General features: G+C 43.3%; 1 protein-coding gene across 4 annotated transcripts; it reads left to right on the top strand.

Moving 5' to 3' along the window:
• Positions 1–3,711: 3,711 nt before the first annotated feature.
• On the top strand, positions 3,712–9,398 carry SPRR4 (small proline rich protein 4). Of its 4 annotated transcripts, XM_066262101.1 has the most exons (3): positions 3,798–3,817; positions 5,191–5,355; positions 8,709–9,398. In XM_066262101.1, the coding sequence occupies exon 3, from the start codon at positions 8,729–8,731 to the stop codon at positions 8,957–8,959; it is 231 nt and encodes a 76-aa protein (XP_066118198.1). In that variant the 5' UTR covers positions 3,798–3,817; positions 5,191–5,355; positions 8,709–8,728; the 3' UTR covers positions 8,960–9,398. The 4 variants fall into 4 exon arrangements, with proteins under 4 accessions (XP_066118194.1, XP_066118198.1, XP_066118197.1 ...); XM_066262097.1 differs by lacking the exon at positions 5,191–5,355 and having other exon boundaries at positions 3,712–3,817; XM_066262100.1 differs by lacking the exons at positions 3,798–3,817; positions 5,191–5,355 and adding an exon at positions 7,396–7,439.
• Positions 9,399–12,062: the final 2,664 nt, after the last annotated feature.

The following is a 12,062-nucleotide window of genomic DNA, read 5'->3' as shown; positions in this document are numbered from 1 at the left end:
AGTTCTAAGATTATTCAGGTGCAGATGAGGGACAGGTCACCCCAGTCAGAGGTAATAGTTTGTTGTCAGAGAAGAATGAGAAAACTAGCAAATTATTTAAAGAAAAAACAACTGTGACTAGTTCATCACAGTTATCACTGGAGCAGTAGAGGAGGGTGGACTGACTGGGAAGAGACACTAGAAGCCTTCTCAGAAAGGGCAGAGTATGGAGGGCCTTCTAAACACTGTCTGCAACCATGGACTTGATCTGGAGATCTGTGGATGGAGAATCACTGGGGTTTGGCCATGGAGTAGCTTGGTTGCTATGGATATGAGGTATTGTCTTGCCCCTTCCCTTCTCATCCAGTTCAGTTGGATGGCTGTGGCACAGTGATGTGTCTGTATATTAGTCTGTTGAGCAGGTACAAAGCCAATCATAGCACAGAGTGGAAGCATTGAGCTCTGTGAGCCCTTGTCCAACCTGGGGGTCTCAGTCATCAAAGGGCATTGTATAAGGCTGGGTCTGGAAGCCCTTGCCTGCTGCTTTTTGCAGGCACTTCCCCAAGGAATATCTCTGTGGCCAGAGCACAAGGAATTGACTGAAAAGAATAGCCCAGCTTGTGGTATCTGCTAATTTGTCTCTCCAACACAAGGGTCCTTTCTCTGACCTAAGGGACAGATCTGAGCCCCAGCTCACCACCCCCAGGGCCCAAAGCACAGTGAAAAACCAGACTCCTCAGTGGGCAGTGCCCAAAATGAAAAAGTCCTCTTAACCTCACCATCTTCTTCCAGGAAGAGAGCTCCTGTTCCACATTACTGCATCTGGCTGGTCTTTGCTTAAGGTTACATATACTGAGCTCAACTAGCCAGGAAAGGAAATCACAGAGTACTGCTAGGAGAAGAAAGAAGGAAAATTAAAAAATAGTTGTCCAGCTCATAATATACTCCTTTTAGGAGCTTCTACTGTCTCTTTGGTTTTATACCATTAATCTCATGTCCTCAAATGGGCTTTTTTTTTGCTATATTAACCAGGCTCTGCTTTCCAAAATTATCCTCAGCAGCCAGTTAACCAGTCAGCCAAACAGTAGGTTATTCATTGGTCAATCACTCAACCAATTAGTTAGCAAGTTGTTAAAAAATCTAGCCAGACAGACAGCTGGTTTGTCAGCCCATTTGTTACTTATACACTCACTCACTCCTTCCTTTTTTTCACTCACTTTCTGACTCACTCACTCAACAGCATCTTTTAGTAATTGCATCACCTACTCACTGGCTAGCTAATTTATCAGGTGGCCAAACACCAGTTTTTACTAGTGTGTAATTTCTGTCCTGAACATCCTTCCTGCTCTTAGGAGTCTAGAGTTTGGCCGGGTGCAAAGACACACACACACACATACACACACACACACATACACACATACACACACCCAAATACCAAGGCTGCCTACAGGTAATGGTTGATGTCAGCATAGATCTTCAAATATGAGACATATAAAGACAATGCACATAGTTGAGATTAACAGGAAGAGCTACTTAGAGAAGGCAAGTATCAACCTGAACTTGAAAAGATGGACTAACTCAGATAACATCTTGGTACTTCATTGGTTCTGATTATAAACCCAAAATGTCTAACAGTAGGTTTACCATTCAATTCAACTTATTTATTTATAAATCATTAACTCATTCATTTTGCATTCATCTGTTCATATTGATTGAGTGGATACAATATGTGTTTGGCTAGTATGAAGGGGTAGATGATAAGCACATAAATATATGATGAAGGTGAAACATTTCTTACCATCATGGAACTTACATTTAATGCTAAAATAAATAATTAAACAAACAAATAAATATTTTATAATTTATATATATATATTTCAAGTAAAAAATTTTGTTAAAAGTACTTCAAGTAGGTAGAAATCAAAAGCTATAGATGGTCTGCAGAAGAGGAAAATCTGTTTGGAAGAATCAAGGAAAGATCATGGAGAAAGTAATAGTTAAAACGGTCCCTAAAGATTACATTCAATATCACCGGGAAATGTGAGAGTAGAGGACTATCACAGATAGAATAATTTGAGGCAAGAAAGCATGAGGCGAGTTTTGGAAACAACAATGCCCTTAACAGCTATATTAAGGAAAGGTGGAAGCTAAAATGGGAATTATAGGTAGTGTCAGCTTGTGTAGGATTTTTAAACAGGTCATACCTTCTCTCCTTCTTCAAGTGCTTCATAATTATTCTCACTCATAAATCCTAGTACATCTCTCCCTGCTTTAGGCTAAACCATTGAGGTGACTACCCGCACACCGGTGGGCACTTAGTCTTCCTATAGCAGGTGCCTCTGATCAATTACAGCCCTCTGTCAGGTTGAGACTGAACTCAACCTCAGTGCTCTCAATTCACTATTAATCCCACTTGGACTAACACAGCTGCTCTCCCAGACTTAACCGTACATATATAGAATGTTAGCACACGATGGGACCTTAGAGAAAGTTTTAGCCATTTTTCTCATACTGGAGAACAGGAAAATTATGGTTTAGTAAAGTGAAGGGATGTGTTCAAGATCTGACAGCCAATGAGGACTGAGTATCAGGTGAGCTATTTCTTTACTCCCCTGACTCCTTCCTTAGGTCTCTAACTACACTTTTCATGTTGAGGAAAGGGCGACTGTGTTTCAGCACTATTTGACTTTCAAGAGGATGACCTTGGCCATCTTTCCAGAGAGTGACTCTGCCCCATTCACTCCTTCTCCTTCCATAGCCAGTTTTCAATTTCCACAGGTAACAATCTATGTGTGTTCTATTGGGACTAGCCTCTTACCAGGTTCAGGACTTTATTTTCCCCTTTTAAAACTCCTGGGATGTTGAGGGTCTTCTGAAACCTACTACACAGGGATGAGGGGTAAAGGTAGGAGATAAATTTATCACATATTTCTGGAGACTCATCATCTCACTCCTCTCTCCATGGGATTTCCTTTAATACCATCATACAGAATACCTAGCATTAGTATCTGAGCATCTTACTTGCAAACAGATAAATTAGAGGGTGAAGTGATTCATGTTGCAAATAGATTTTCCACATTAAGAAAATGTCACAAGATCTCTTTAATGTAGCATCCTTTGAAGTGCTTGTTTATAGAGTAAGTAATTGGTAAAGGGAAAAACTCTAAACTGAAATGTTCTAAGCCACAGCTGCCGATTAAGCATCAATCAGAAATCAGGTAAAATAAATCTGGCATGATTACAATTTTTAAAATGAGATGTGATTTTCTCAGTTTAAAATTTTTTATTTTACTAGATAAGCAGATAAGATACAGGAATACTGGCAGCCCCAAATCTCCATGGTTCTCTCTGCCACGCACAGTCCTCCCATCCTAAAAGCCTCTCATAGGTGACCCAGAGCTCTCCTTTTTTGTCTTTTCTTGTTTCTTTCTTGGAAATAGCATAATAAATATGTCCCCTGTGTCTCTAGATGGAGCCACCAACAATTCTTTTCTCCACAAAACCGAGACAAATTGCCCTTGTGGGAATGTGTCTAGAGGAAGAGATAGATGATCCTTCACATTGTCTCTGGCAGGGTCCCCTCCCAGTGTCATGTCTCTGTTGCCCAGTCACCTTGTTTTTTGTTTGCAGGGTGGGGCTGGGGTTTCTCAAGCTTTGATTCACCCTCAGAAATGAGTCTTGCCTGTTCCCTCCCCTCCCTGATGGAGTCATAGGCACACACCTGCTCTCAGGTGTCTGCTCCCTAGAGAAGGAAGATGCAGAGCCTGGCCTTCTGCTTTCAATAAAGAACATGGTCCTCTGAGGATGAGAGAACAGATGCCCAACTCAAGATGGCCAGGTGACAGCTCAGATGCAAGGCTGGGCAGTAGGGGTGGGAGCGAGGACTACAGAGTCACCATTCTACTTGGCTTCTCAGGGCTTGCCATACCTGCAGGAGTTGTTTACATGTGGTGATTGATTCCAGGGGTGTTGGAAGGTCTCCCCCTCCATCCTCCTCTGAAATAATAGTCTACCCTGTCTGGAAATCAGTCATTACAGAGTTAAGAGACTGGATCAGTCTTCTCTTCTGGATTCTGGACCCAGCCACTATCAGAGCCAGTTTTCTCACCCACAAAGTTTATAATACAATTAGTTTACTTCATGGAGTATTGTGAAAACTGTATATGGAGGTGCTTTATGAGGTTAATGACTAATAAAAATGCACCTGTGCCTGGCAGTGTAAGGACCAGGGATCAGTTTGGGTCTCTTAGAGAAGGGAGGGAAGACAGGCTTTGTGGGAATGCAAGTTCCTGAGTGCCAGGGAGGAGAGAAGCAGGGAGACTGGTGCAAGAGGTGGAAACCACCAGGACCAACCCCCTAATTATTTTTTAGGCATTAACTTGTACTTGCAAGTTAATTTAATTGTTCAGTGATTGCTTCTCATATGAACCCTGACTGGGGGGCTCAAGCCGAGCCAGTGACCCCTTGCTCAAGCCAGAGACTCCGGGCTTCAAGCCAGCAACCTCTGGGTTTAAACTAGTGACAGTGGGATCATTTCAATGAGCCCACCCTCAAGCCAGTGACCTTGGGGTTTAAAATCTGGGACCTTAGCATCCCAGGTGAGTGCTTTATTCACTGTACTACCACTGGTCAGGCACAACTCCCTATTTTTTTCATTAACATAACCTCTTCTAAGAAGCTGCCTGGTGATTCAGTCACTTCGGCTGACTGAAAATAGCTGTGAGGTTAGAAGACCTGTGATCCAACCCTGGCTTTGACAGTAACTTCTCCTAACCTTGAGCAAAACATGTTCTCATTCTAACTCTCAGTTTCCCCCTCTATAAAAGGTGGATAATGTGGCCAACAGAAAAGTTAGATGCCAGGGATTTGAAAAGTTGAATGGGTTGGATGCCCACAAGCTTGATAGTGTCTTTAGATATCTATGACCTAGAGGACACAACTCCTTCGAGGCCAGCCATGTTTATGTCTCTATCCTGGCCACCCCTGGAGCAGTATCCTCTTAGATGATAGTTGTGTTATAAGCCAAGTTTAATCACTAGCTAGAATTCTCAAACAAAGCAGGAGTTGTTTACTGATCAAGTAGAGGCCAATGAGCAGAGTGGGGAAAATAAAGACTAAAGTGTATTCCAGAAAAGCTATGCAGTGACGGAGATGAGGGGGGTGGCCCATCTATCCACTCACACACAGCACACCTACACTTACGCCTTCTAGGGGCCAGGCACGTGAGACTCTGTTTTGCTGCGTATTTCCCTTTGGAGGAGCCTCCCTCAGGATGAACACAGTAATGTGGGAGTGTGGAAGTGAGGAGTGCAGGTGGAGAAGGTGTTCATCTCCAAGATGAAACGCAGAGCCTGGAATCTGGAACCATTCTTAAAGGTGATAGGCTTGGGAGGAGGTGGAGGAGGAAGCATGGCCTGGAGGAGGAATTAAGGGTTAACTTTTATGTGAGGCTCACCTGAAAAAATGAGCAATATCCGGTCTGTATGTGACAGAAAGCTGGTTTCCACCCAGTGACAGTCACCTGCCCACCAAGGAGATGCTAGCCACTTTGATATAGTGGAAACAAGCTTTGGGCCAGGGACCCCACCCAATTTTGCCACTACTAATTACATGTTGTCGAGTGGTTAACTTTCCGTGGTCTACTTTTTTAAACTGTAAAATCTGATTTAAACTACCCCCACAGAACTGCCTTTCTCCATCCCAGGGGCTAGGAGGCCAACTGGAGGACCAGAGCTCTTTCCTCCCATCTGAATGCAGTTGCTATATTTAGCAGATAAAAACACAATCTTGTCTGACCAGGCAGTGGTGCAGTGGATAGAGCGTCGGACTGGGGTGCGGCAGACCCAGGTTCGAGACCCCGAGGTCGCCAGCTTGAGTGCGGGCTCATCTGGCTTGAGCAAAAGCTCACCAGCTTGGACCCAAGGTCGCTGGCTCAAGCAAAGGGTTACTCGGTCTGCTGAAGGCCCACGGTCAAGGCACGTATGAGATAGCAATCAATGAACCTCTTCTAAGGTGAACAACTAAGGTGTCGCAACGAAAAACTGATGATTGATGCTTCTCATCTCTCTCTGTTCCAGTCTGTCTGTCCCTATCTATCCCTCTCTCTGACTCTCTTTCTGTCCCTGTAAAAACAACAACAAAAAAAAAAACACAATCTTCCCAATTACATTTGAATTTTACATAAACAACAAGTAATTTTGCAGTATATCTCATGCAATATTTAGGACAATATAAGTATTAAATATACTTTTATTTTTTAAAAAACTGTTGTTTATCTGAATTTAAATTAAACTGAGTACTCTATATTTTATCTGGCAACCTTACTCCAGAGACCAAATTCATCCCATCCTCTTTGGGATGTGAGGGCAATCTGGCTGCAACATCTGTCACCCCATTGATCGCCAGGGTTGATTCAGCTGATCTGGCTGGCTAGGCAAGTGTCCTCTTCCTCCCTCATCGCTCCATGTGCGTCCCTCCCGAAGCTGCGTGCTCGGTCGAAGAGGACGACCTTCCCCGCTAGAGGAGAGGACCGTTCTTCAGTCAAGGGTATACGAGTAGCTGCGCTCCCCTGCTAGAACCTCCAAACAAGTCTCATCCCATCCTCTTTGATCATCACTAATACCCATAAGTGCCCCAACTCCTGGAGGGCTGGTCGGGGTCACAGCACCATATTGATTGAGCTTAGGGGCACCATTCACATTCTTCTGCTTGTGCTCAAGGAGAAATCACATAGAATCCTATGCAAAGGGTCCCCGTTGAATTGGGAAACTCATAAACACTGTGTAGTGGGACAGGGCTGGGAGCAAGAGAACCTGTGGCTAGACTTTTGACTTATTTCTCTGTTTTAAAACTCTGAGTTCTTTGAATCCTTCCCATATGAGCTCAAATCTCACCTCTGCTGTTTGCTACCTATGGGATCCTTCCCAGCCTCACTTCTCATCTGCAAAATGGTAACAATGGCATTTGCCTTATGGGAGCTATAAAGATAAAATAAAATATTGGCATGAGGGGCGAGCTCAGCCCTAGGCACCAGTGAATGCTCAATGAATGGTAGCAAAGATGATGTTCATATTTTTGTCAGAAGTGCCCCAAAGACATACTCCCCTCTTTCTCCTCCTTCCTTAATGTTTCTTATAAGTCCACAGATTTGTCCTATTTTCAAAGGTCCTGAGTCCTTGAGTTTGAGCAAAGGCCTCATGGGGGTAAAGTCAGCTCTGGTAGATGGGAATCCAGAATGCTGGAATATCTGGTGGGTGTTTTCCATCAAAACAGTCTAGTCTAGTAAAGCAAGTCCCTGGAGGAAGTGCAGGTGGGAGAAGTGGGTGAAGAATTCCCTGGGAGGTGGTGATCAGGGCCACGCCAAGTGCCCGGGGCAGGTTGGGGGCCTTTATAAGGTTGCCAGGAGTGTCTGGCCATGAACCTGGCTCAGCTTCTCTTCTAGGGTCTGGCTTGCAGCTCCGGTAAGTGGGAACGCATTCGCTCTCCTGGGATCAGCAGGGTCTTTCCTCCTTGAACTGTCTCAAGCCACTAAGCTAACTAAGCTACTCTTCTTTCTTGCGTGATAAGAGAAGTGACATAAGCCTCATGACAACTAAGGAAATGTCACACTAATTGTTACTTAGGAAATTCAGACTCTATTCTGTACTATTACTAGGTGTGACTAATTTCCTGATTCGGGGTTTTAACTTCCTGGCCAGAGAGTTTTTCTCATTGAGAGGATATATTAGAGCTATAGCATTTTGTAGCAATTCTGATCCTTCTTCAAAGCTTTCTCATATCCTTTTGGCACTATCAATTAACTTTTCAAACTTTGCTTTTACAGAATTCATATTTTATATATCATATTTTACACTATGCAGCTCTTATGTCTCACCCTCATGATTGCCACCTGGGACCTATAACTTTATATTTCTAATCACAATTTTAGAAGGTGAGGGGTGCTGCCTACAAGAAAACCAGAGAAGCATATCAGAGCTGGGAAAACCTCAGAGACCTTCCCCATTAGCCAAATAAGGGAGTGGGGTCAGGTTGCCCAGAGGTACAGCTGGCCAGAGATTGATCAGTGCTCTGTCCTCTGAATCAAGCTGCCTCTTGGTAAAACGTCTTCCTAATAAATCTCTTAACTTCAGGGACCTATTTGGCCTTAAATATCCTCATTCTCTATGGAGGGCTAGAACCACTATCCCACAGCCAAGTAAAATGCTTTAGCATCTCATGGTGAATCAGGCACAGAGCTAGGTTTAGAACTCAGTCCTCTGAGTACCTGGAACAGGGTTTCCTCAGCCCATCACTTACACACACTTTCCTCTAAGACAGAGACTGCTTCTTCTTTATGCTTATGCATCTTGCCCACACTCATTGCACTACCCAAGAGAACCAGTTGACATTGCTGATCCATCAGCTTGATCTTATAAAATGCCTGGGCTACCTTATAGTCATCAAATCAGCACCCTCATTATATTTCCTAGTAAGACTTAGAAATAAACTATATATTCAGTTGTTAGGGATCTATGGGAAGATGAAGGAAGATAAGAAATCAGAACAGCCTAGAAGAAAAAAGAAAAAGAGAGAGGAGGATCACAATGGGCGTATGGGAATCAATACACAATTTGAGATTATTAATCACTTATCACATTCTTGGCTGGTGGAGAAAACACTCTTCTAGGTGTCAGAAGGGAGAACAGAAGAGGAAGCCCTTCTCATGGCATCCCCTCCTGGGTTTCTTACAGGCTCACCTGTACCTGCAGCAATGTCTTCCCAGCAACAGCAGCAGCAGCAGCTGCCCCAGAAGGCTCAGCAGCAGCAGGTGAAACAACCCTGTCAGCCACCGCCTGTCAAATGTCAAGAGACGTGTGCATCCAAAACAAAGGATCCATGTGTTCCCCAGGCCAAGAAGCAATGCCCACCCAAGGGCACAGCCGTCCCTGCCCAGCAGAAGTGCCCCTTGACCCAGCAAGCCCCCAACAGTAAGCAGAAGTAAGAGTCAACTGCAATACCAGCTGCTGGCCATCCAGGCTACCTGATGGAGCCTTCCTTCTTCTTGCTCCTCTTCCCCCAGCTCCAGGATTTTCTCTCTCCCACCTCTTCCTGCCCAGCATTATCAGGAGTTATAATGCTTCCTCCTGAAGCATTATCAGGAGTTCTTATCAAGGCCCTCATCGCACACCTCACCTTTGCCTCCAAGTCTTCTAAACCCACCCTGAAACTCTCCCAGGTGGACATGAGGAGGCCTCATTCTCTCCAACCTCCAGCTTGACCACAGCTATGGTGTATCCATATCCCAAAGCAAGGAATGTATCTGGGCATCCTCTAGGGCTCCACTTTGACTAGTGGGGACACCAGAGGCCAATGCACAGTTTCTGCCTCATTTCCTTCCCCAGCTCCCCCTCCCTCAGCTTCTCCCGTGTATTCTCCCCTAATAAATCTGTGCTTCATGTTATTGTCTGTTTCCTGCCTCTAGTCTGTGATCCATTGGTTCAAAGGGGATATTTGGGGAAAGTGAATGTGTGAGCACACATGTGCCCAGGAATGCATCCTCATGGGCAGTGTTGTTCTCCAATAACTAATGACCAGAAGGTTAGATTCTGAAGCATCTCAAGTAAACAAGAGGGAGAGAAAGCCCAGGGATTAGCTGAAATGAGTCTGAGAGACTCATGTAACTAATCATATCTAGGGAAAGATAAAAGAAGAAAAAGTTTATGTTCTACTATTAAAAGCATCCAGTCTACCTGACGAATGTGGTTTTTGCCTCTTGGAAGTTGTCATTCTGAAAAAGCAGACAAAACAAACTTAAATGACATAAGAGTACTACAAAGAACTTCTGCAAATGTGCAAATAATTTTTTTTAATTTAGATATTTTTCTTGTGCTTTTAAAAAGTTTTATAGAATTTATTGAGTTGATTAATGTCAATTAGTTAACACATTTATAAGTTTCAGATGTACAATTCTATAATACAACATCTGTATATTTTATTCTGTGTTCGCCACCCAGAGTCAAGTCTCCTTCCGTCACCACTTATCCCTCCTTTATCCTCTTCTACTTGTCCCCAATCCCCTTTCCCTCTGGTAATTACCGTATTGTTGTCTGTGTCTATGTGTTATGTATATATGTTGTTTTGGCTAATCTCCTCACCTTCTTTCATCCAGTCCTCTCATCACCTTCTCCTCTGACAGCTGTCAGACTGTTCCATGGCTCCATGCCTCTGTTTCCATTTTGTTCATCAGTTTAAATTGTTTGTTAGATTTCACTTATAAGTGAGATCATATGGTATTTGCCTTTTTCTGACTGGCTTATTTCACTTAGCTCCAGGTCCATTTATGCTGTAACAAAAAATAAGATTTTCTTCTTTTTATGGCCAAGTAGTATTCCATTTTGTAAATGTACCACAGCTTTTTTACTCACTCACCTATTGATGGGCACTTGGGCTGTTTCCAGATCTTGGCTATTGTAAATAATGTTGCAATAAACATAGCAGTGCATATCTTCTTTTGAATCAGTGTTTCAGGATTCTTAAAATAGTTATAGACCACCTTCTTACACCATACACAAGAATAAACTAAAATGAATTAAAAAATTAAATGTAAGACTCAAAACCATAAAACTTCTAGAAGAAAGCATAGCCTGTAAAAATCTTAAAGATTTCTTATACCTATATATTTTTTCTGAAATACCTCCTCAAGCAAGAAAAATAAAAGAAAAAATAAACAAATAGGACTACATCAGAATAAAAAGGTTTTGCACAGCAAAAATGTCAACAAAATGAAAACAACCCACTGAGTGGGTGAACATATTTGCCAATGATACATCTGGTAAAGGGTTAATATCCAAAATTTATAAAGAACATATACTACTCAACACCAAAACAAACAAACAAACAATCCAATTAAAAAATGGCAAAGAATATTAATAGATACTTCTCCAAAGAGGACATACAGATGGCCAGTAGACATATGAAAAAATGTTCTGGACCTGGCCGGTTGGCTCAGTGGTAGAGCGTCGGCCTGGCGTGCAGGAGTCCCAGGTTCGATTCCTGGCCAGGGCACACAGGAGAAGCACCCATCTGCTTCTCCACCCCTCCCCCTCTCCTTCCTCTGTCTCTCTCTTCCCCTCCCACAGCCAAGGTGCCATTGGAGCAAAGTTTGCCCAGGCGCTGAGGATGGTTCTGTGGCCTCTGCCTCAGGTGCTAGAATAACTCTGGTTACAACAGAGCAACACCCCAGATGGGCAGAGCATCGCCTGGTGGGCGTGCCGGGTGGATCCCAGTCAGGCGCATGTGGGAGTTTGTCTGACTGCCTCACCGTTTCCAACTTCAGAAAAATACACACACAAAAAAAGTTCAACGTCACTAATCATCAAAGAAATGCAAATTAAAACCACAATGGACTACAACCTTACACCTGTCAGAATGGCTATCATCAATAAAACAATGAAAAACAGGTGTTGACAAGGATGTGAGGAAAAGGGAACCCTTGTGCCCTGTTGATGTGGATGCAGATTGGTGAAGCCACTGTGAGACACAGTAAAGAGTTTCCTCAAAAAAATTAAAAATGGAACTGCATTTTGACTCAGCAATTTCACTTCTGGTTAAGCCAAAGGCTAAGCTCTTCCCCACAGCCTCTGATTGTTTGATTAAGTTGCTAACGGCAATTTACATGTCCTTTCTCTTTCCTTTGTTTTGTGAAATTGCTGATTGAAATGTTAGTTTTGTGGGGGAAGGTTGCACTCTAGGGAGAATTTCTGGTACAGTTCAGAAATGTGACTTTGGCCTGACCTGTGGTGGCGCAGTGGATAAAGCATCGACCTGGAAATGCTGAGGTCGCCGGTTCGAAACCCTGGGCTTGCCTGGTCAAGGCACATATGGGAGTTGATGCTTCCAGCTCCTCCCCTCTCCTCTCTTTCTCCCTCTCTATCTCTCTATCTCCCTCTCTCTCTCCTCTCTAAAAATGAATAAATAAAATAAAAAATTAAAAAAAAAAAGAAATGTGACTTTGTATCTGAGCTCTCTTTGTTTTGCAAAATAGCTCTGCTCTCTGCCTACAAAATAAAGCTTTTTTGGAGGTGCTTTTGCTATGACTCACCATC

This window comes from Saccopteryx bilineata, chromosome 2 (assembly GCF_036850765.1).
Source record: "Saccopteryx bilineata isolate mSacBil1 chromosome 2, mSacBil1_pri_phased_curated, whole genome shotgun sequence".
NCBI lineage: Eukaryota > Metazoa > Chordata > Mammalia > Chiroptera > Emballonuridae > Saccopteryx > Saccopteryx bilineata.
Note: the sequence above shows the minus strand (reverse complement) of the source record. Positions and strands in the feature narration are given on the sequence as shown.

Bases quoted from the DNA above. Each gene is read 5' to 3' on its own strand.
- SPRR4 (XM_066262097.1), top strand. From the start codon at position 3,784: ATGAGAGAACAGATGCCCAACTCAAGATGGCCAG. The intron at 3,818-8,708 runs GTGACAGCTCAG...GGTTTCTTACAG, and splicing joins GCCCAACTCAAGATGGCCAG to GCTCACCTGTACCTGCAGCA.